Source organism: Osmia lignaria, chromosome 1 (assembly GCF_051020975.1).
Source record: "Osmia lignaria lignaria isolate PbOS001 chromosome 1, iyOsmLign1, whole genome shotgun sequence".
Lineage (NCBI taxonomy): Eukaryota > Metazoa > Arthropoda > Insecta > Hymenoptera > Megachilidae > Osmia > Osmia lignaria.
In genome coordinates, this window is record NC_135032.1 from 10027292 (window position 1) to 10050822 (window position 23531).

The 23531-nt window shown below is 36.7% G+C and overlaps 2 protein-coding genes across 29 annotated transcripts in view; one reads left to right on the forward strand and one right to left on the reverse strand.

Annotated features, from left to right (window-relative positions):
• Positions 1 to 12295, forward strand: Klc (kinesin light chain). Of its 8 annotated transcripts, XM_034328351.2 has the most exons (9): positions 1 to 381; positions 520 to 619; positions 4381 to 4747; positions 4827 to 4992; positions 5246 to 5961; positions 6052 to 6255; positions 6462 to 6581; positions 6738 to 9032; positions 9581 to 12295. In XM_034328351.2, the coding sequence occupies exons 2-8, from the start codon at positions 603 to 605 to the stop codon at positions 6861 to 6863; spliced, it is 1716 nt and encodes a 571-aa protein (XP_034184242.1). In that variant the 5' UTR covers positions 1 to 381; positions 520 to 602; the 3' UTR covers positions 6864 to 9032; positions 9581 to 12295. The 8 variants fall into 8 exon arrangements, with proteins under 8 accessions (XP_034184242.1, XP_076544166.1, XP_034184240.1 ...); XM_076688051.1 differs by lacking the exons at positions 1 to 381; positions 520 to 619 and adding an exon at positions 2469 to 2793 and having other exon boundaries at positions 4827 to 4986; positions 6465 to 6581; XM_034328349.2 differs by lacking the exons at positions 1 to 381; positions 520 to 619 and adding an exon at positions 2470 to 2793 and having other exon boundaries at positions 6465 to 6581.
• A 996-nt stretch (positions 12296 to 13291) lies between these two features.
• spri (Src homology 2 domain-containing protein sprint) overlaps positions 13292 to 23531 on the reverse strand; it is a 104813-nt gene continuing 94573 nt past the window's right edge. For 15 of the 21 annotated variants that reach the window (XM_034328327.2, XM_034328323.2, XM_034328343.2 and 12 more), the window contains 7 exons: positions 23303 to 23447; positions 22773 to 23002; positions 17304 to 17764; positions 16912 to 17058; positions 16595 to 16837; positions 16053 to 16245; positions 13292 to 15977 (listed from right to left, as the gene is read on the reverse strand). In XM_034328327.2, coding sequence (XP_034184218.2) covers positions 15850 to 15977; positions 16053 to 16245; positions 16595 to 16837; positions 16912 to 17058; positions 17304 to 17764; positions 22773 to 23002; positions 23303 to 23447 — 1547 coding nt within the window. In that variant the 3' untranslated portion in view covers positions 13292 to 15849. The remainder of the gene's footprint in view (positions 15978 to 16052; positions 16246 to 16594; positions 16838 to 16911; positions 17059 to 17303; positions 17765 to 22772; positions 23003 to 23302; positions 23448 to 23531) is intronic. The other 6 variants (XM_076688028.1, XM_034328333.2, XM_034328334.2 and 3 more) reach the window with 3 other exon arrangements.

Consider the following 23531-nt stretch of genomic DNA (forward strand, 5'->3'; position numbering starts at 1 on the left):
ATAGAGTCGCTACAGTCGCGTTTTTACGATCGGCTGACGGTCGTTTTAACATTCTGAAGACTTTGTTACCATTTACTCGTCCCGAGTAACACATTTTTAATCTTTACTCGATTTAACGAAAGTCTACGGTACCGTGATAGTGAGAACTACGCTTAGTGTTCACTTGCTCGATGTTGAAATCGTGAAATATGTGGTTATTGCACTTTTATTAATTTTCACGGTTATCGCCATCTTAGTCTGTCATCGAACCTTTCGACTAAAGTTTAGTGTTTCTTACCTAAAATTCATCTGTGCTATTTGATACAATTTCTCCACCAAAAAATTACAAGTTTTCCCTCTTATCGTGAAGATTATTCCACAGTGAATTCACAACCGTGATCGGTGAGTGAAATTCACTTTTTTCAATGTTATCGCTACCGATACTACTGTACGAACATTGTTGCCGAATGGTTTATGAAATATTCTGTAACCAAAACTCGTAAAATATACTTGTCTATTATAAAAAAGATTCTCTTAAAGGTTCGTCTTCGACGTGTGTATCGAAGCATCCTTCGCTTCTTTAAGGAAGTGGGATGGTACACTGAAGAGTGGAAGATTCCTGCATGGACCGTTCTCAAGAGTAAGTTAAATCGCTATACATATATTTCCAAATGATACTTTTCGTTTTGACGCCTACAAACTTCAGAAGCATTTGTTCGAGTTCGAATTGCCACGCCTTTGGCAAGTACTTATTAGCCGGAAGCAAATTATCTTAATTCGTTTCCATAAGATTCTGCGGAACCATGACAGAAAACCAGTGACCATGACGATGATTGTGATGATAATTATCCTTATTCTAGCGCATTTAGAAAGGAACGCGTTTCATCGAATTTTCACTAATTTAACAGTGGAATAGTTTCGCAAACATAAAAAAAAGGAATGATTTCACTGTGTCACTGGTATTATGTATTTTATACGTATCGTTACATAAATGTACACAGATAAGCGAAGGTTAACCACAAATTGTCAGATAAGCGAACCACAGTTCATTCAAAGCCAACATATTGGTTTAAAAAAAAATTAATTTTCCTGACTACACCTATTAATATCTATAGGTATTAGTTTCAATTTCTCATTTACTCTATGCATGTTTATTTAAGGAAAAAATAAGAGCGTAAATAACTGTTTAATATATCGTTTTATTGCGAACTTAAAATTCCTAACCTCAATCGGAACATACAGTCACAAAAGAGCGATAACAAAGTGCAGTTGTTTATTAAGTTATTTAAAGAACCTGCACAATAAAGTACCTAACCAAGCAGCGGGACAGTGATCTATAAACTGTTACCACAATTTACTATATATAATTGAAACATGAAACGAATATGCGATTGTTATATGATATGAATCTTAATCAGCGTATCAGCGTGCAAGCACAAATATGGATCTTCAATTGTTTCACATCGCTATGCCATTTGTGACAAAAAGATATCATTGCACTTGCACGCGCTGTTACCGACCCCATTCTGCATCTGAAAATTAAATTCTAAAGCGGCTACTTACGTTCTAAGTAGAAAATATTAAATAAATTAGCAGCGATCTTTTTTCAGTATTTCTAAAAAGAGAAATGCATCATGATGGTCGTATTAAACCTGTAACGTATGTTTTACTGTTCTTTTGGAATTCTATTTTATTTTACATTAGACGGGCATGTATTAGATTTGAGAAAGCAATTTTTGTGCCGTCTTGCACACGCAGCTGTACATACATGTATAGTACACCTCTCTACGAATGAGCGCACATGGTACAGCACTTCCAATGTTCTGTCGTCATGCCGTGAGTCATCGGCTACCAGTCTCTATTCCCCCTTAAAAGATTGCGAAAACGGTCTATGCACGCTTTTCGCCGCGCAGAGATTCCTAAAACGTTCCACAAAGTCTCGAGATCCGGTCGAATTAATTAGTTCGAAACTAATTATCTAACCTCGCAACAATGATTATATTCCCTTGTCAGGTTTTGAAGAGAGCAATTATAAAAGCGGATACGAACGTTGATAAGCTATCAATATCTTGTGTTTCAAACTTAACGTAACCTAACCTACCCTGTAATAAAATGATAAGTTAGGTTAAGATTGAAGTTCAAAGAAGAATAGATAAATTTGAACTAACACCTTTAATAAAGTCCCTCGGCCATGAAGTGTCATGCACGCGTCACCCTTTTCTTAAGAGCTTCATTCATCGCACCCTTACGCACCCTCTGGTTAATTCCCACTGACCGACTGACGCTTATTTGCGTATGCGGCCGGAGTAACGCGTAGCACGAAAGTTTCTTATGCAGAAACGCATCATTCATTCCGTTGTACCTGCTATGGACTACCGGTATCCGCACACGTATTTTGTGCAGTATGGGGAACCCCAAATAAAATCGTTAGCGCATGCGCAATCCTTTGCTCCCTACCAACCCTCTACCGTGTCGGTCTTTCGTGGATAGGGTGCGAAGCCAAACGTTAGTCTTCAGTAAAGAATTAAACGTGATCCCGCGAGGTGCCTCTCTTTGTTAATCACATTGCGGGGACACATTGTAGTGTACATATGTATAGATTCTATTTTTCTACCATCTAAACTGGATAAATGTCTTTTTTACGAAAGATTCGATCGACTGAAAGTGACAATACGACTGTCCGCGAAGAAACGATAACCAGATCGATATAGTAGAGAGTTCAATTTTTTTTGTAAGGATTAGGTAGGTCCAACAGAGTCCAACATTACCGATGGGTAGAACAGATATGTCAAAAACGCTGAACGCTTATAGAATGTGAGTAGCTTCCCCTACTTACGAGTCCTCATATAATTAATTTTGATCGTTATCTCATTTTTTTTTTCCTTTTAATATGAACCGAGTCCGACCGAACATTCCTCCATTGCTGTTTTTACGTAAACATACCAAGCTCTAATTGCCGTGCACTTTCATTAGAAACTTCACCCACAGTTCCTTTTTCTATATTCTTTTACAGCGAAACGATTGAATACGTGCAGTCGCACTAACCGCATGCTCAAATGGAAATCTTTTGTTAGGGATATGTACCTTGAACTCAGGTACCGCAATGCGTGGGTGCGAAAAAAGAACAACAGCATGAAAAATATTTCGTGTGTCTATCAGCTGTGAAACACTTTCACTGCTGATATTCTATAATGCAGGTTCTATGTGAAATCGATGCGTTGGTTCCAGACTAGTACTTTTCTCGCCACGCTCCTTCGTTACTTACGTATGCCGGGAAGTCGTTTCGCAGGCGCTATTGTGCCCACGATTTTCCATGGGGCTTTGCTTTGCCCTCTATATAAAAATTCCCTAAGATCAACTCTCAATGTTGAAAGCATAAAATACTCCATTTGTCAAACGACGGAGGTCAAGGCTCCTTCCGAAGGACGATTGCACGAGGTCAAGGTTTACAGGTGCAGAACCCTGAAATCCTGACCTCGCCCGAGAACGTCACTAGCTTCTCCGTATGCTGCATGGACGCGTATTTCCCGTCGTGCTTTATCGATTACATGCAGCGTCGCATATTTTCTTTTTTTTTTTCTATTCTAGAAATTTCACCATCTTCTGTATACCTATATATACATTCTGTCACATAAAAGAGCACGCCATGGTGCTTACGCTTGCGCGGAACTATCGAGCCATTGATTTCGCTGTGTCCAGCGGCGGTTCTGACATGGGGTGAATTTCTCGTCGGAACGAATTCGTTTGAGACTGATTTCTCAACTTCTTTCTACCATCAATCGACCTACCGTCGTGCGTGAATGTTTCTCTAATTAAATTTAATCACTGACCAGTTGGATTATAACCCTGTTTCTCTTTGTGAAAATTCACCTAAACTCTGTCGCATCAGAGAAGTAACTCGGCAGTTGCGCCTGCGCGTATATGTTGAACCATTGATTTCTGAGGATTTAACGCGGCCCTGACATGGGGTAAGTTTCTATTCGAATTAATTTCACGATAATTTATTTTAATCGTTGTGAAAATATCGTCTGGTCGAACTCGAATGATTAAATCAAAGGAAATCGTATGTTTATGTAAAAACAGAATTATCCACGTCGGTTTATACCTGAAAATGTTCTCTCTACGTACCAATGCCGGATACGTTCTGCTTGCCCCGACTGAAATACTTCGCGATGTCTATTTTTGATTGCGGTTAATTATTGGCGCGTAAAGCAAGTCGCTCCAAATACCGCTTACCTCTGTTTTTCCTTTTTTTTCTATACTTTCTGCCTTGGTTGCGATCGTAGTTGGCTATGTTATACGCGTAGCCATCGTTGGGTATCATAGTGATTTATAAAAATAAATGAAAGATGGATGATTACGTTTAAATTGAATATTATACTTTAGCTTTTCTATTTGCAGCAAGAAAATAGAAACCATTGGTAGAATGACGGCCATGACACAGGAAGAAATTGTGGCTGGTGCCAGGACTGTTGCCCAGGGACTGGAGGCCCTTCGTGTAGAACATGGAGGGCTTTTGCAGGGGCTCCAGTCACAAGATGCACCAGCTGCAAGGGACAAAGCTAGTTTGCTATCAAAGAACATTGAGATGATTGAACTGGGCCTTGGCGAGGCTCATGTTATGATGGCTCTTGCTAGCCATTTGCAAATGGTAGAGGCTGAGAAACAAAAGCTTAGAACGCAAGTCAGAAGGCTATGTCAAGAGAACGCCTGGCTGAGGGATGAGCTAGCTGGAACGCAGCAAAAGTTACAAGCTAGCGAGCAAGCAGTATGTAACTGAATTTTATGTAAAATTATATTAAGTAAGAGAAGTGGATAGGAAACTAAAATATTGATTAATTCTTCAGGTAGTTCAATTAGAAGAAGATAAGAAACATTTGGAATTTATGGCTAGCATGAGGCAATACGATCCAGATCCATCAGCTGATGATGAGAATGCTAAAGACAGACCAAAAGATGATCCTGTAGTTGATTTGTTCCCCGACGACGACGCTGACGACCGAAACAGTAAGTGTATGTTCAATTTTCCTTTCTACCACCGAGCATTTCTCTTAGGTGCTTGAATTTCCCTTAAGTCTGTGTGAATAATCGATAGAAATTTTACTGATATCATTGTTAAATAGCCTTAGCGGAGATGTAGAATTTACCATAACTCAGCTGGAAATTGATGATGCTAAAGAATTGCGGTAGTAAGATTTCTTATTCGCACAGGCCTAAGCTAATCGATAAGAGCCGCTGTTTTCAATGTTAATCATACTCGTTGCAGCGATATCGCCGACACCACCGTCGCAATTTGCGCAACAGGTAAACGCCGGGTACGAAATACCTGCGCGTTTGCGTACGTTGCACAATTTGGTTATACAATACGCGAGTCAAGGTCGTTACGAAGTAGCCGTACCTCTTTGCAAGCAAGCGTTAGAGGATCTGGAGAAGACATCCGGTCACGATCATCCGGACGTTGCAACTATGTTGAACATTCTCGCTTTAGTATACAGAGATCAAAATAAATACAAAGAGGCGGCAAATCTATTGAACGATGCGTTGACTATCCGTGAAAAGACCCTCGGCGAGAATCATCCTGCAGTCGCAGCTACGCTGAACAATCTAGCTGTTTTATATGGAAAGCGGGGCAAGTACAAAGAAGCCGAGCCATTGTGTAAACGTGCTCTGGATATCAGAGAGAAGGTACTCGGACGTGATCATCCAGACGTAGCAAAGCAGCTGAACAATCTCGCGTTACTCTGTCAAAATCAGGGTAAATACGAGGAGGTAGAGCGTTATTATCAGAGAGCGCTTGAGATTTACGAGGCAAAACTTGGCCCCGACGATCCTAACGTTGCGAAAACAAAGAACAATCTAGCGTCTTGTTATTTGAAACAAGGAAAATATAAGGACGCCGAGGTTTTGTACAAACAAGTACTAACAAGAGCGCACGAGAAAGAGTTTGGTGCTATTTGTAGCGATAACAAACCAATCTGGCAGGTGAAGATTAGCTTTTGTTTCTGAGAAAAACCCTGCGATTATGATCGATTTCAGAGTTAGTTGTATATGTTGGGAAATTCTGGATTTCAGGTTGCGGAAGAAAGGGAAGAGAATAAGCATAGAAATAAAGAGAATACTCCTTATGGAGAGTATGGAGGTTGGCATAAAGCCGCTAAGGTGGATTCACCTACAGTTACGACAACGTTAAAAAATCTTGGTGCGTTATACCGAAGGCAAGGGAAGTATGAGGCTGCAGAAACCTTGGAGGATTGTGCTCTGAGATCACGAAGAGAGGTAAGTTCAACTATCTCAAATTCTTCGGTACCTATATCGTTCGTCTACCTCTGCTTTTACTGTAGAAATAACCGGGTTTACAAATTAATTAAAAACAAATTAAATTAGTCGAATATTTTGTCCTTAATAAAATCTTAAAATCTATTACAACTTGATCGAAAAGGCTATAAGCATTTGTTACTTAAGTTGTTTCGTTTCTTTTGAAGCAGACATTGGAGTTCGTGAAGCAGGGAAAGGTCGCGCAGATTTTAGGGGATGAAAAGGGATCGACGCGACGCGGTTCGCGATCTAGTTTAGCAAACAGCGAACACGAGCAACACGACGAGGTAAGTTGTGTCGAGAAATAAAAAGAAAGATATTAGTCGCACTGCATGCTGTAGCACACGATTAGTCGTCTACTATCCTTTTCTTCTTTCTTTTTGTTCTTTTTTCGTTATCCGGCCCGTTCTGATGAATATTGGCGATACAACACACAATCACAGGGCTCGCTGCCGCTGGTACAAAGGGCGCTACACGAAGGACAGTCTGGCCACCACGACGCTAGTCCTAACAAACCCGGTTTTAAAAACAAGATCTTTCAAGCTTTCGGGATTCACCCTTCCACGTAGGATATTCGTCTGTAGCGTTACCTGTCGTTCAATTATGCCTTGATCACACAAATGATCAACGACTTTCGGTGGGTCGCTGAAAGTTTTTTTCTAACGTTAGGACGAGAGAGAGAATATATTTAAAAAAGAATTACGCATGTCTGAGAGAACATTACGTTTTAGGTGTTTGTTTGAAATTTTCATAATGGAGTAACCCAAACGCTGAGGAACACGTTAAAATCGTGCGAAACATGTCCTTAATGATTCCTCTTAAGCATTTATACATAATAGGGACGTGTAGTTGGATTGTAGGAGAGATGGGGCCTTTGGCAATACTTTTGGGCATTTGATAGTTTCCCAGCAGCCGGTGTTTCCGACGATACGACGAAAGCACATAACTGCACATTCTTTTATTACATTTACAAGTATTTCGATAAACCGTTTGTTGCTACTTCCAATTAGCCTTTTGTACAAGTATTGCGTAGAAAAAAGTACAGCCTTTTACGAATCACTTCCACTTGTAAGCTGTGATAATAACGCTCCTTTAATTAATATTTCGTTTTCTTTTTCCGCTACCTTCTTTATTTTAACGACCGAGGATGATTTTTTTGTATTTCGTAATTTTTTAAAACGTTTATCCGAATTCGATGGAGGTGCTTTATACGAAGCATTTTGTTTTATTTATCACTTTGCATTATTTATCTTGTAATTACTATTTAAACTATTGAAACTTTTTACGCTTGTATCATACACGATCATATTAAAAAAGCAGTTAGAATAAAGAATGCTTCCAGAGATAGTTATTTTCTTAATGAAACTATATAGTTAACTCGTTTCACGTGTTATTATTGGCTGAATGAAAGATACCCGCGATGGGGATTAATTAATTGAACGGACAGTAACCAATTGTTCGAGTAAAAAGCGTCGTTTTAATGCTTTAAGATATTTTTCGTAAGCCAAAATACGGTGAAACAACGCACACGAAATTTATAAGTAGTCAATTTCTAGCAACAGCTTTGCTTAACTATATAGTTCAGTATAGATTTGCAAAGATGACGGATTTTCAAGATAATTTCATGTGCAGAGAAAATTAATAACGCTCTAAATAACATGTGACGAAAATTACATTAATGTTCTCTGTGTAAGAGGTTGTTTTTTTATCATATAACATCCTTGTATAGTCTGTTCTGATTTTTAACAAATGTGCAGTCTTCTTTCTAGCTTCAGATGACAAATTTGTCGTCGGATTTACATTCGTTATCTCGTCGATGTAAAACAATGTGTTTAATTTACATTATTTTTCAAACGAGAGCTTTTCTCACTTAGGGTTACACTGATTGTGTCCTAATTTTTAATTACGCTCTGAGGTGTCTCGAAGCTCATGTTATATTCAAATTGTCCCCTTCAAAGTATTATGTATTTTATAAGAAATGGATGCAACTCGTGCAATTCACTATGTTATATATTTATATATTTAGATTCTTAAACGGTTCTCATTTGTTCTACAAATGAATGAAAAGCTGTGTTGCGGATCTATTTTAACAGATCTCAAGAGTGTAAAGAAGGGTAATTGTCTTATCGTTCGGGGCACCTTGTATCCCTTTCTTCTTTTCTAATCTTTTATACATTATAAAATAATAACGATTCAAGATCCTATTTAGATAAATTTATAAAATTGTTATGCTACATTTAATTGTACGTTATAATGTTTGAAAATTGCAATCGGTAACTGTGAACTGGATTATTTAATAATAAGTAGTGCCTTGAGACTTTAACAAGCGAACAAATAAATTATTTTCTAACTGTATAAGAATCTACTTGTTATTCGACCGATGCTCAGTGATGTGTGCAGGACCCTTACATTCTGGAATTTATATTTATTGTCTGTCTGTTCTGTTTCTTTTGTTATCATCGATCAGGGGCAGGTTTCTAACACGCGTCATTTCTCATTTTATACGAAACAAAGAATGTGTGTAACACAGGTTTTGCATCATTAATTTTCCTCGCACGCATTTGTGTTCTTTAACCACTATTGTTACCAGTCGTTTTTTTTTTTCGATATCTGCGTTGTCGTTTTGTTTCGCTTTGATTTGAGTACTCTGCGGGCCGGGACTTAGAATAAAGGATGTCACCGGAGTACGATCTCGTCTGGACAACAAACGGGACAGAAATGACCGATTTCTGGAACAGGTGCGTATTCGTAGATTTGTAGAATAATTTACCTTTTTATTTTTCAATGTTTTATGTTAATGCACAGAGGAATCTGTTTTTTTTTTTTTTGTTCCTATCATTAATCATCCATTACCCATTATCTTTTTGTTTTTAGATATTGTAAGAGCGCAGACCTTTTTTTGTAGTATAACAAGTATCAATATGATTATCATTCCAATTAATTACTGCTCTCTTGTACCTAACATGTCTAACGTGTACCAATTTGTACATATACTTGGAATGAACCCTTGCGAGCAGTAATTATTCTCACTAAATGTTGCATTGATATTCAGTTAAGTTTTTGCCTGGCACGATAAGAAGAAAATTAACATCCCATCTTTTTTTTTCAGCTTTTGTAACATTTATCAGAAGTTTGCACTGATCTTGTGTCTTTAATTAACATTGAATCTCTACTTTTCTGTTGATTAATCAAAGAAGAGAAAATTACATTGAAGACGCAAGATGATTTAGCCTTTGCCACCAGTTTTGGAAAGATCTCTCTAGAAAGTATTTTCCTTTTGTTTCAGGACAGGAAGTATTTCGTTCGTTCGCAATAAAGGATACTATGTAAGAGATATTATACGCGGAAAACGATATGTTGGGATGATTAAGGGCTCTGCATTGTTTAATTAAAACATTGTCTGACGTCCATTCTGTTTGGATCGTTTAACCGTGTACAGCACATTCCAGCTGCTTTTTCTTCTCAATCAGACGTACCGTTAACGAAGTGGTCACGTTGCTCGTTACAACGCGGGACCCACCCTGATCACAACTTCGTGCTAGCGACTGAGAATTTGGAACAGGAAAGAAGGTTGCAAGGGAAATTGCTCTACCGCCTTTGGGAACCGTGTGCGTAAACGAATCAAAATCCAACCGAGTCCATTGTGTTTCAAACGACAGAAGAGAGAATATATATCATGCTGCAAGTTATATTGACCTAAAGAAATCAGGATGTATTCAATCACCGTTCTCCGTATCGTACAGAGAGCAATGAACAAACAAAAGTTTCTTCGTACAGGCGTCCATTTTACATACACGCATACATATCTTGTTTTTTTCTTTTTTTTTCTTCTTTTTTTCGTTGAGCATACCACAGTTCAAACGATGCGACTACGTGTAATCATTCCATGAGCTCTAGCAGCTTTCTCGATTCAGAATTAATGAAAATGATTTACATATAACATAGGGAATGTTTGTATGTCGCTTAGCATTAAATGTACTCTTACACACCATGCATGTTAGGATTATGCGAAATTATCATCGTCATACCACTCCCCCAAGATTAATCACAAATTGTAACTCGTTAGGAACGAACCGCGTTTTCCCTTTTTTATTTTTGTCCCATCTGGAATTCGGAATGTAGCGAAAAGAGCCAATCTGCCGGAGACATTGATTTCTTTGTCCTATTTATAATCGTACATTTAAAAAAATACTTATGGTATACTTATGTATTCGCAATATTTAATTTATTCCCTGCGTTCGCTGTTAAGATATTAGCGCGAGCACGACGGATACTTGTATTATAGTTATCGCGATATTTAAATTATTATTTCGTCTCTGAATTTTATTCTATTCATTTTTTTTCCTTTTTGTTATCCTTGTTGTGTTCAATCTCGTCGGGACGCGAAACAAGGATTCCTTTTACATCCATGTTTTATGTACACTTAAAACGTATGCTTTAAAGCCAAGGGTCATTGTAACTGGCTGTGAATGCGAACTATTTAAACCAGTCAGAAAATTGTTTTTGATTTTTGAGAGTAGCTACGACGATATATAATGATGATCGTTTGAATTAGTCGAGTCCTGGTTGCATAGATCCGAGCTCTGTCATTTTCAAGGAACAACGAGTTGAACTTTTTCATTGTAAAATTGTGTCATTGTAATGATTCATCATGAATGAGTGTTTCTATAAGGAATCATTATAGTGGGAACATAGTTTGTTACATAATTAATGAATAGAATTTTACGAACAAGGAAATTATTAATGTAATTCGCTAGAAGTTTCAAATGATAATTACTCCTATTGTACAGGATGTATGTTGCTTCCATGATACATGTATTGTTAATGAAAAGCAACTATAACTGTACTTAGAAAGTAGCAAAGAAACTCGATATTTTACATCAATATTTAACTAACAAGGAAAATGAAAATTAAATAGTCTAATAATTACTCTATTATCGTTAACTGCTACAAAATAATTATTCGCTTCTCAAATGAATAAATGAAGAAAGAGTTAAAAATCAGAGAGACTTGTGAAAGAAATTACATTGGACTGGCCTAGTTCAAAAGATTTCAGATATTACATTCGGCTCGCCGGTGTATAATTATCATTTTATAGTCGTAGCCGCGATACGCTAGTTCGTTTTCATTTTCTCATGTAATTATTTAAGCAATTTCATTTCTCATCGACGCTTCATCTTTTGCTCCTGCGTTCATTAATTTAGGAATCATCTCTTCATCTTTTTTTTTTAAGCTATCATTTCTTTTCTCACGTGTGCTCTCATTACCTTGGAAAAGTGAAACATGCATTTATTGATAAATACGCATATTCTGCGCCTGAGAGCTTAAAGGCCTAGAGAATACCAGCTTTTCTTTCGCTTTTATGTAATATTATAGTTTGTTAACAGTTTGCTATATTTTAAGATCACTTGTATTAAGTGGAATCGTTGCAAAGGAATTTTATTTTTAACATAAAAATCGCACCACACGTTCACTTTTATCTTATTTTATGTTTCTTCTATTAGATAAACTAGATAAGAATATTTATTGAGAGGTATACGATGAGTATATGTATTTTAATAATTGTCTTTTAACTTACACTTCGAGAATCTCTCTATCGCTGGTTAAGCTGCGACAAAAGACCTGTGTAATTTTTAATATTTTTATTCTAATTGTTTTTTCTTTAATATTTATATTAGATGTTTTTATTAGCTTGTTTTCTTAGCAGGGATAGTGTAGCTTCTTTTCTTTGTTCCTTAAGAAGTTTTTCTTTTTTTTATTATTGCGTTGAAAGGAGGTTTTAATAAATGATCGTCGATGATCTACTAATTTTATACTTGATAAATAGATGTGATACAGTATTAGGATAAGGTTTTTAGTGTCCGTTCACCGTCGAAAGTAGTTGTTGCTTTATTCAATGGAACAACAAAACTTTTGAGGTATTGCAGCTCTCAGGTGCAAGTACTGTTATTTAAATAATATGTAAGTTTTGATTTATAATAAATATTTCCACTTGGTAAGACTTGTTCGTCTGCTCCTTCGCGTATTAAGGTTTCCAAACGACAAATTGTACTTAGGTTTTCGAATTTTAATTAAAACATTGTTGCTGAAATACCTCCATTGAATATCCTTAGCTATTTTTTTTTTATATTTATGTAAGTATGTCATAGAATTCCAATTTCTTTTTCTTTGCTGTACTGCTTTATAATTTTTCAATTTAGACAAATTTAAAGAAAAAAAATCAAAAGTATATCACTTTATCAGTATCTATCAGAGTTCATCTACCTTAGATTGTGACAACACCATAAGCTGATAAGATTGGCCCCGTTGTACACATTATTAGAAAAAAAAAGCGTCGCTATAATTATCAGCAGTCTGTGTACCAATGACGTATCGTGACTGCCAGACGGCACAAATGCGCGCTTTTATAACATTTAAAAAAAAAGAAGAAAAATTCAAATACAGGGTGTTTGACAATAGGTGGGCAAAATTTTATGGGGTGATTCTAGGGATCAAAATAAGACGAAAATCAAGAATAACAAAATAGCGTTTGCTGCTTTGTTTTCCAGTAATTAACGTTTAAAAATTCGAGTAAAAAGCGCCTGAAAGCTGCAACCCGCCCAGCACCGATGGCTGTACCTTCCCCTGCTGACCTGACGATCAGTCGTCGGTGCTGGGCGGGTTGCAGGTTTCAGGCGCTTTTTACTCGAATTTTTAAACGTTAATTACTGGAAAACAAAGCAGCAAACGCTATTTTGTTATTCTTGATTTTCGTCTTATTTTGATCCCTAGAATCACCCCTTAAAATTTTGCCCACCTGTTATCGAACACCTTGTATAACACTGCATTATTAAACATATATTTCTCTGATAGAAATCTGTATCGTATTATAATCTAACCATAAAGACGACGAAGAAAAGAAAATTGCAGTGTATGAAATTTTTTTTTTTATTCCAATATAATTAATATTGTTTATTGTATCATAATACTATTAGCATTGTGTTATTGTTCCATTCACTTCGAATCATAGAAAAGTTTTTATTGAGCATAGTGTTACACGTTACAATAGTAATAATAATAATTAATAAAGGTGAGAGATTAATGATAATCAATGATATTTACCTTTCTTCTTTAACAAATAAAAACTATCACGAAGTTACGCTTACGAAGAGAGATTGAAAAAACAAGAAATGAACGTCTCTTTAACAAACTCCTCTCGAGGCTTTGACTAGCATAATTAGAAGCATATTAACGTGTTCACGATTAATTGTAATCAATGAAGGTAGGGAGGGTTCGAAAGCACGTTTAAATGCGACAAAGGGGTTGTAATTACAGTTATTAAAATAAAAAAAAAAGAAAGAAGAAGATAAAATGCTTCGTAAAATAAATTAGGTACGATATCAAGGAGAAATGTACATTTATAAATCGCTATAATAATAATATTATTATTATTGTTACACGTATTCGAAGGGGCTACACACGCGTCGTGTTTTCATACCAATATATATATATATAAAACGATGCAAGGCTGATTTGTACGAGTTTCTTTTTTTTAATCAGTAATAAAATATTCGCTCCACGTCTCCACGACATTTTTCTCCGCGTCTGCTTTCAGAAACGAGAAATGAAAAAATATAAAAGAAAAGAAATGAAAGAGAGAATCGATAGTTAAAATTCGTTTCTGAGAGACAGTTCCACAGCCTTCGTAAATCGGTGAGCAAATCAGCCTGGCAGATTTTCTTGGGGGGAAGAAATTAAAAGAAATAAAATAAAAAGAAATTAAGGGAAGAAGCGACACGCGTCTAAAAGGAATCCGGATGAAATTCGACAGATAGTAAAATATTGTGTACAACTTCCCAATAAATATGCGACGTTCGTCTAAAAGTACAGAAGATTGCTTATCCATTAATCCGCCAACGCGACTCGTTGAGAAAGTACTTAAAATAGAGTCTAAACTAGCCTTTCGTGCTCCTAAGTCTAACTTTTATTTGTATCAAGGAGTCCCCTACGGTTTTTCTGTTTTTTGCTTTTTTTATTTTAATTGGTTACACAATTTAGGCTTGAGCTACCTGCACAGCAAGCGTTTCAATGTCTCTGTTCTCTTTTTGGGGATGAACATTCATTTCTGAATGAAATTAGTTTGAAGAAAAAGAAAGATAGTATCTTCTTTTCTAAAGGACTGTAAAGCAGGATAATTTTTATGAAATTTGTAAGATTCAGGCAATTGAGAAATGGGAATTAATAAAGTTTAATAATAGAAATATTAATTAATGTTATTTGACAATACTTTCTCATTTGAAACTTGAATTTCATTCATAACAAGAATGTTCGTCACAGAGACACTTAAACTCCTCCTTATAGGGGCTTCATCCCGTAAAAAACGTACAATGATCTCTCGTAATTTAGGATTCGAGCTCAAAGAAGGTCTACGATCCTTTCTAATGAAATTTGGAAAGACTTCTTGTAAAACGAAATACCACCATTCGCAGAGAGACTTCGATTCGAACTCTAACGCTCCTTCAAGAAAACTTAATTAGTAGCTTCGTTTGTTACACAGAGCTTTACGAAATATCGAATACTGAGTAATACATGATCCGTTCTTTTCCTTTACAACATCGATCACGAAATACAAGCGGTCGTTCAACGCTGAAAAATCGAGCTCTATTTTTAAAATTCGAATAGAACGAGCTGTATCTAGCACCTGCTCGCGAGAGCAAATTAAACCTGATTAAATGTTAATTGCCTGATTGTATACCGCTGTTTCTTAGCTCGACCATCTTTAGCTGCGTTTAAAAATAAACGATTTAGAGAACGCTTCCTATTCTTCATCATCATTGCACTGTCGCATTGCACTATATAATATTGTTCTCAAGCAAATACGCTTTCGCGCTTTTAAGAATTTCTTAGAACGAAATTAATAAGATCTATCCGGATAGATCGCAGCTAGAGAAGTCGTTTTACCTTTTCCGACTGCCACGAATTTTTATATTCGTTGATTAATTATTAAATGATTTTGTCAAATACTAATACCATAAAATTATCTGATCAGACTTATTAAAAATAAAATTATTTCCTGGTGGGATATTCATTCCAATTGAACATGACAGTCAATATTAATCCTTTCATTTAAAAAGGGTTAATTGATTAAAAGAACGGGCAAGAATTCACTTAGAAGAGCGACCAAAATAAAAAGACGATGATCGACGATGATCTTAGATGCCAGATATGTGATGATGCTTCGTTTCGAATGAAAAAATGAACCCATAATGCTTAGATTAAGCTTTGGTCGCTTTTAAATGCTCGGACTCTTTCTTCTTCTTCTTTCTCAATACGTTCAGAAGAGCTGTCCCATCCAGCTGGCAGTGTTTCTACGAGCTAATTGTCGAAAATTTGTGCTCGAGATTGGTAATTTGAATTTCATTTCGATAGCTATGGGTGAAGGTGAAAAGAAACCAGGGTATAGGAACGAGACTAACTATCAGAATGAGATTAGAGACGAGGTTTCGTGATCGTTAGTATCGTTACTTCTAGAGGATAATTCATTATCCTAACTGGTCCTCCATATTAGACCTACTTTTAAGAACTGGTTTTCGGCCAGGCTATCTTCGCGTCGATTCGCTTGTAAGCGAAAAGGCAGTGAGAGAGCTCTTGCGGACACTCGTGGTCGCCCAGTAAGGTTTCTGAAACAAGAAAAAATCCAATTTCTACAGTACAGTGTTTTTAAGTCACCGATCTTCTGCTTCTTCAATCAATGTTCTATAATTTGATGAATTATTTACCTTCTCCTTGGACTAACTTGAACAAACCATAGTCCTGAGGATTGGTACACCTTATCTTATGCGCGAGAATGCGACATATCTCTCTGGTGTTCATATTCGGTCGCACAGGCAGCGTTCTGGTGTTCAGGGATCCATGAAGTTCATCTGGTACTAAAATCCGTAGTACGGACGAACAGTCTGGTGTTCCACAACCCTGAAACAAAAGCAAACTCATGGTGGTTAGTCTAACGATGTCCCTTAATATATTCTATCAACCTATTAGCAATCAATAGCCAAAGCAATTACACAAAATATTAAAAATTCTTAGGGTACTTTAATAAAATTGAAAGCAACAAGTTTTGGGCACCTTCGATGGAATAGCAAGGTACTGTAATATGAATTAAATTAATTTTGTAAAATATCCTCAGCCATAGTAACCCTGTTGCAAAACACAATTAAGAAAAGGTAAATTAATTTTATAGATTTTATGATTATAAAGGGATAAAGGATTAATACAATGTCTTTATGATGCTTCAGGTCTCAAAATCATCAAAAGCTCTTACGTTTAACGTGGACATCGTTCCCTGGCTGGACTTGAACGTCTTCAAAACATGAACAGCGCTGGACAACGTTGTCAAATAGTATCCCCCTTCGCCTGTGAGAAGAGAGGGATGAAGCAACCCCCACATATACTCGGCCTCCACTTCAGCGTCCACCACCTTTCCACGAACTAACACCCAAACTAGAAGAGGTAGAAGGTCATCCGCACCCAGGGTCACGTGTCGACCGGAATTCGCATGCTTTACCTGAAGAAAGAATTAAAATTATTTATTTTCTGAACGAAGAAAAGATTGTGCCTGATGTCGTCGATGGAACATACAGAATTGAAGATCGCTGAAATGGCTGCCAGAAGGTTTTCTAACTTGTCCAGAGGGGAATCAGCTTTCTGAAGTCGGTCAATGTACTTCAGGATCCTCTCTAAACTCGGCTCTGACGGTGGGATGATCTTTGGCTGCAAACAGTACTCCTGATATATTAGCTTTTGAGTATTCTTATCTGTGATTTGATTAGAAAAGCTAGGCTTAGCGATTTCAATAAACTTGATGTAATCAATTATTATTAGTTTCTTGAAAATTAAGACAAGTTTTAGGCATTTCCATAGCTTTTAAGCATTTACACGAAGACTAGCTTTGTAAAGATAGCTTATTTTTGAATAAATCAAGTTATTACATATCTTCAATCTCTACAATGTTACTTGAAATAATTACTAACTCTAACACCAAGATCCTGAACGTGTTTCCCCTGGGCATGTTGTATGCTCTCCGCAAGGGTCTGCAGTGACCCAGTTGTGGCATAATGTTCCACGAACAGTCTGTAAACGTGTTCCCTGAGTGGCCTGACAACCAGACCCATCATAACACCCTCCAGGATGGCATCCAAATTTAGAAACTCGTTTGGTTTCAGTTTCAGTCTCTCCTTCTCCACTTCCTTTTCAAATTCCCTTTCACCATGCTTTACCAGGTAATTCTTCATCCCTGACATGAACTGACGCATGTTCCTCATGACTACATGAGGGCTTGCCTCTTTGCCCTCTTTTGTGCACTGGATGAAATTATCAATGTTCTGGGAGAAGGTGGTTGTCTTGTCTGCTGCTAATTGCAGGGCATACGACCTGATCGTCGCCCCTGTGCCACAGGTGTCTCGGTTCCTCAGTGCTTGCAGCCTTGGAGGAGCTGAAACAGAAGAAAATAATAAATTAGAATGATTTATCTCCAAATCTGAAGGGAGAGTCACTCGCTATATGCCTGATGGAACATCTTGGCCTACGTTGAAAGTTTTTAGAATCATAATTAAAATAGTAATAAGTTTTAAATTAATGGGCAAGGTAAAGATTGAAGATTATAGATTGGTAGTTAAGAAATTTAATTTATTTGTATTATCTCTATAAACAGCTATTCTATCATCCTATTATCTTATCAATAGTGAACTATACTGATTGTCTAAAATAAGAAGCGCGTGTTATAAACAATTGCAAATAGAAATTATCTGTACACGTGCTTGAGAAGAGTACTTGATCCTGTTTCGTTATCAAAAAAAACACATTCGTTCGATAACTTCTTCCGTGGAAACCGATTTTTCACTTAGCAAATAGAAAAACATTTCTTTCGAGCCTTCAATGAAGTATCCTCTGTTATCAACGATCAACGAGATTAAACGAAGGACAATCGTGGCTACTGAGATTTCATAATTTCTCAATGACAATTATAGTTTTATCGATTAAGGAAACAATTGCTTACTCTTCAAGATTTCAATACTGTTTTGTAGCTTCCTGCAAAAGCACCGGAACCACCTTCCTATCTTCCGGAAGATCCCTCTGGTTTTCAACGAGAAACTTTGCTTCTCGACGGGGCTTTCCATCGAACAATTAATCATTTTGCTCGAAATTTTACAACTTTCCATTAATAATACTGTTTAAAACTCTAAAATTCCCGGTTAATTTACCCCGAAATTTATTTCTTCTCCTATTAAAAAATTATCAACGGCGATCTTCTTTTAATATTTAAATTTCGGTAACTTTTTATCCTTGAATTTTCCTCGAAGCATCTTACGATTACCAAGAAAATATTCAAATCCTCCAACTTCGGTAATACTTTTTCAAACAAGTACCGTTCGTTGACTTCTCTACGATCGCATCCACCGGAAGCATGGGTCCCCGCGTGTTTTCCTTCCAACAAATCCAGAGCATTCTTTAATCGAGGCTAAAGATCGTTCATTCTTATCTGAGCGACCGTTCAGGAATCCTTATCGTCCGACAGAATTCCGCATACAATTTATCGGCGATGCTGACCCACGAGAGAATCTCAGACTTCTTCAAGATTCGTCAGTTATCTCGACGACCGTGGAATGTTACCGATATACATACCCTTCTCGAAAGAAAAGCTTCTTTTCCACGGGAGGAAAATCTTTTGCGTTTCAATGCGACAGAAAGCCTCGATCCTCTGTTGATCTATTATTAGAATTAAACCGTGAATCATTGAGATTGTTTAATCGCAGTTTGTTGCAAGTTACTTTATCGATTTGATAAAGTGTACGATTAAAGTTCTTTCAGAGTTGCACTCGCGGTTATTCGAGGACGAAGTTGGATAAATGAGATTCAACTAGAACTTCTATATCTAATTAACTAACGCTTTCCTTCTGTCATTTTCACGTTCGTTTAATTTTGTAACAGAACCGTGCGAGAGATTATCGTCTGTCAAACGGAGAGAGTTTCTTCGCATGATTTCATGAATAATTTATGAAAACGTCTGTCCGAGTTTTTTGAAGAGGAAAATTTTGTAGAATATTTGAATACTCGAATTTGAAAATCTTCGAGAAATTGGAAATCAATAATCCATCTTTAGAGATCTTTTTAATAATCTAGCTAAATAATTCACTGCTCCGCTCGATTAATTAAAATGATTAATTATGCGAAAGTGTCGATTGTCACAGCAGAGATGTTCGTATTTTCACTGACAGAACGTCGCATTTTCGAAACGAGCAAGACACTCGCGCGATTCATCGGTAGAAGAAAACTGAACACGAGGCTTCGCCGACGACCGATTGTCTGACACTAAACAATCGGACAACGCGTTATCGTGAAAGGTAGAGCTATCGTCCATGCACTTCGTAGAGGGGCGAATGTCCGCGATTCTCAGCCATTCTGCAATTGGTGGTAGAAGCTCGGGGGTATTTCTTAGCCCCCTCCCTTCTTAAGGGGTCGAAGCACCCTTCCAAGAAGATTAAGGAACTTATGGCTACCGCAGGGAAAATATGCAGGGTTCTTATGGATCATTTTTTAATATTTTCAATCGCAATACCAGATTAATATTATAAACAAATATACGAAATTTTATTTTTATGTACTTTGTTATACATCATTGGAAGCGTATTTTTATTCTCTACAAAAAAGTATTATGGTACTTGTAAGAAAAATTCATCGGTTCGAAAGATATCTTAGGGAGAGACCGGGAGAGACCAGCGGTCTCTCCCTGGGATATCTTTTGAACTAATTAATTTTCAACCTAAGTACCCTAGTAATTTTTCATAGAGAATTAAAATACGCAGCAAATGGCGCCAAGGGAGGTGAAAAATTCGAAAAAAAAATTTTCAAATTCGAAGAACTCGAGTCTCTCCCCAAGATATCTTCTGATCAAATCGATTTTCGATCCAGGTACCTTAAGAATTTTTTGTAAAGAATAATAATACGCAGCAAATAACATCAAGGGATATACAAAATTTTCAAGTTCAATGAGCCTGTCCTTCCTTTCGAAATAATCAATTTTAGATTGAAGTACCTTAACTATTTTTAAAACGATACAATATCCAAGCGTTCATTTTATTTTCTTGTCAGTTCATTTGCGCTTCTGTTTTCAGTCTCTCACCGTGATCTCATCGGAATGAAAACTCGACGATAGGAACAAAGGAATTGTGTATCGGTTCGATGTCGTTGTGGCTGCAGACCTTGCAAACTTCGCAGACGGTCCAGATGGTATTACGTATTCGCGAGAGCATTCCGGAAGAGGGAGGAAGTTCCTTCAACTTGTTTGCGACTTGTATTAAGTTAAGTGCTCCTTGTTCCCTTAGATAGCTAGTTGCAACGAACGTTTCCACGTTATTAAAAAGAGCAATTTTTATTTCACTTCGAAGGGGAAATTTTTTTAGCAGGATTTTCCTTTCGAGGATATTGTTCTTTCAAAGAGAATACACCGCTTCTTAGAAATGTATCCTGGCACCTTTCCCGAGAAATTCTTGAAGTTGGAATCCTCTTTGTGGATAGGGTAGAAATTTAATAATAAAAAGTCTGTGCGAAAACGTTAGAGGAAATTGGGAAAATCAGATCAAGAATTCTTTATTATTATTTTTCTACAAGTTCCTCCATTTAATTTGCAAATTTATGCTATTAAAAATGAATTATTTTTCAGATTCCAAGACAAGAGATGAAATAAATATAAATAAAAAGAAAGCGAGTTTCATTTGTGCACCGTGAAAAATTTTAAGAGGTGCAAGGTTTGGAAATTTTCCAGTAGACAGCCGAAGCTAACGGCGCGAAGAATTCTCGCTAATTTTCCACCCTTTTTCTATTATTTAACGTAGTTGCCTTTTTCCACTGTCGCCAGTCGGCCAGCGACACAATAAGAAAGGCAACCCTCGAGAACAATTAACGGGAAAGCCCAAGCGTGGCGCGAAAAGCTACCTGGGACATAAATTTCCCGGAAAGGTATCATAGGACGGGTCAAAATTTTACCTAATGTTCTTCAAATTTATTGCACGCCCATTAAATCCAATAGAAAATTTTACCCAACCGAGACATCGATTCAGGGATCTCGGGAATTAAGTGCCATTGGAAAATTTTTAGAAATTCACTATTACCTTTCACCAGAAGAAAGAAGATAGAAATAGGAACCCTGGAACGGAGTACAGAAAAAGAAATAGACAAATTTTGTTAATAAAATTAAAAGTGACACCCTGTATAAGAATTAATTAGTATTAATATATACATACCTCTTATGTCTTTAATATAATTAAAAACAACAAGTGTAAACATTGCAGATCTTACAACACCTGTTTAAAACAATGGGAATATTGAATAAAATAAAAACATGAGAACGTTGGTAAGAAGACTGTGTAATAGAAAATTAAGCCTCTTTAATCCCTGTGTGGATAATCAGGTATTGGGTATCTATTGAAGATTTAATATTTAAAATTCTTATTTTATGTACAAGGTCTAAGAAATGGGATGACTTTTAAATATTTTTACATAAATATATAAGTAGATACACTGGTGCTGAGATATCCTATCAAAGTTCAATTTAATTAATTTTATATAAAATTGTGAAAAAGAAAATAAAATACCATCATAATCATTTTCTACAATCGTTAGTTAATTAAAGCGATAAATCAGCTGGAAACTCGGGATGATACGAAACTTCATCCTCTTATCAGTTGATGCAGACGAGAAACGAGAGTAACAATTAGCATAATGCCAAACAGATGATGGCGAGCGAGAGAATCGGTGGAAATCGGAGCACGGAAACCGTGACCGTGTTTGTTCGAACGACTCTGGTTCATTCTCTCTAACGAGGTCGTGTCGCGTCACGATAATCTACATAATTTTTTTCTCTAATCTAGTCTTTTTCTCTGCGATAGTTCGATGGATTTTGTTTAGCTATCCTCGATGATTCTCGATCGTATTTCAACGCAATTCGATCGGCCACACGTGTGACCTTCTTAATACATTTCCACTTTGTTTAAATTTCAAGTTCATCCTCAATTTTTTAAAATAAAACTGAGGCGTATATGATATGCTACTTAAAATAATAATAAAAATGATAAATATTATGCCGGAGATCAAAGAACTCGGAAACAAAAGAAACAAAGAGAAACTGATAATAGAAAAATAATGTTTACTCTTTACATGGTCATTGATAATATTCATTCCAGAGGATAAGTTAAATGTTACTCACATTTGCGAATAGAAAATTTAATTATTTAACAATAGGAATCTTTGAAGTTAAAAAGAAAAGCCTATGAAATACCTTCAATCCTAATTCTTCACCCTATGCAAGGTGTTCCACCACAATTTTCAATTTTCTTTTAAAATGAATTTCACCTCAACAAAGAACCATCCATCCGAGACTTAAGAAGGTCCTCAGGTAAGAAACTTCTAAGTAATAAAAAGAGGCAGGAAATGGTGCAACTTACAAAGAAGGGGATCAAGGCGCTCCTTGAAGCTCTTGTTCCTCTTTATCTTCTCCACGTCGCTTTCATCAGTCTCCAAGGGCGTCTCCCATTCGGAAGAATCGTAAGTTTGGTCCTTTCTGGTGTCTCCTGTGTCTTCCCTCTCGTTCCTCTTCTCCACGTTGTCGTACGAGGAGTTCCTGTCGCTGTAAAGCGACTCCGACGTGTCCGGTGGTTTCAACAGCTCTGGGTACCTATTCAATAACAAACAAAATAAAAACAAATCTTTCAAATAATTACCAACACCAATTTCTTGACAAATAATTTATCTGCAATATTCTGTGCAAGTTCTTCATTAATTTAAATTTTAAATTATCACGCGCCTTGAAGAGCAGTAGTGTTGCCATCTACTAACAAACTGCTGAACTATGATGGCATTTTTTATCGACATAGTTCGCTATTTTTTAATACAGTTCAGCACTTTCTTACTAGATGGCGGTGGCGGTAAATTTCTAAGATAATATGGAGTATGGAGGATCAAGCTGGAAATTTACCGTTGGCGGATGATACTCTGAACGGTCAAAGTGTTCCCAACAACGTCCCTGTCACACTCCTCGTCCGGAAACTTTCTAGCCACGTTATCACCCTCGTAATCCGCATCACAGTCGTAATCCGGCTCGCAGTCGTCTGCTTCGTTGCCTGAATAAACAAAGAGAATCCTCTAAATAAGAGAAGAAATAAATTTCAAAGAGCCTCTTCATCGAAGAACAATACTGGAACATT

Coding starts and splice junctions, on each gene's coding strand:
- Klc (XM_034328348.2), top strand. CDS start 2,750: ATGGGTAGAACAGATATGTCAAAAACGCTGAACGCTTATAGAAT. Junction 4,993..5,245: donor TGACGACCGAAACAGTAAGT/GTATGTTCAATT, acceptor TACTCGTTGCAG/CGATATCGCCGACACCACCG. Junction 6,582..6,737: donor AACACGAGCAACACGACGAG/GTAAGTTGTGTC, acceptor ACACAATCACAG/GGCTCGCTGCCGCTGGTACA.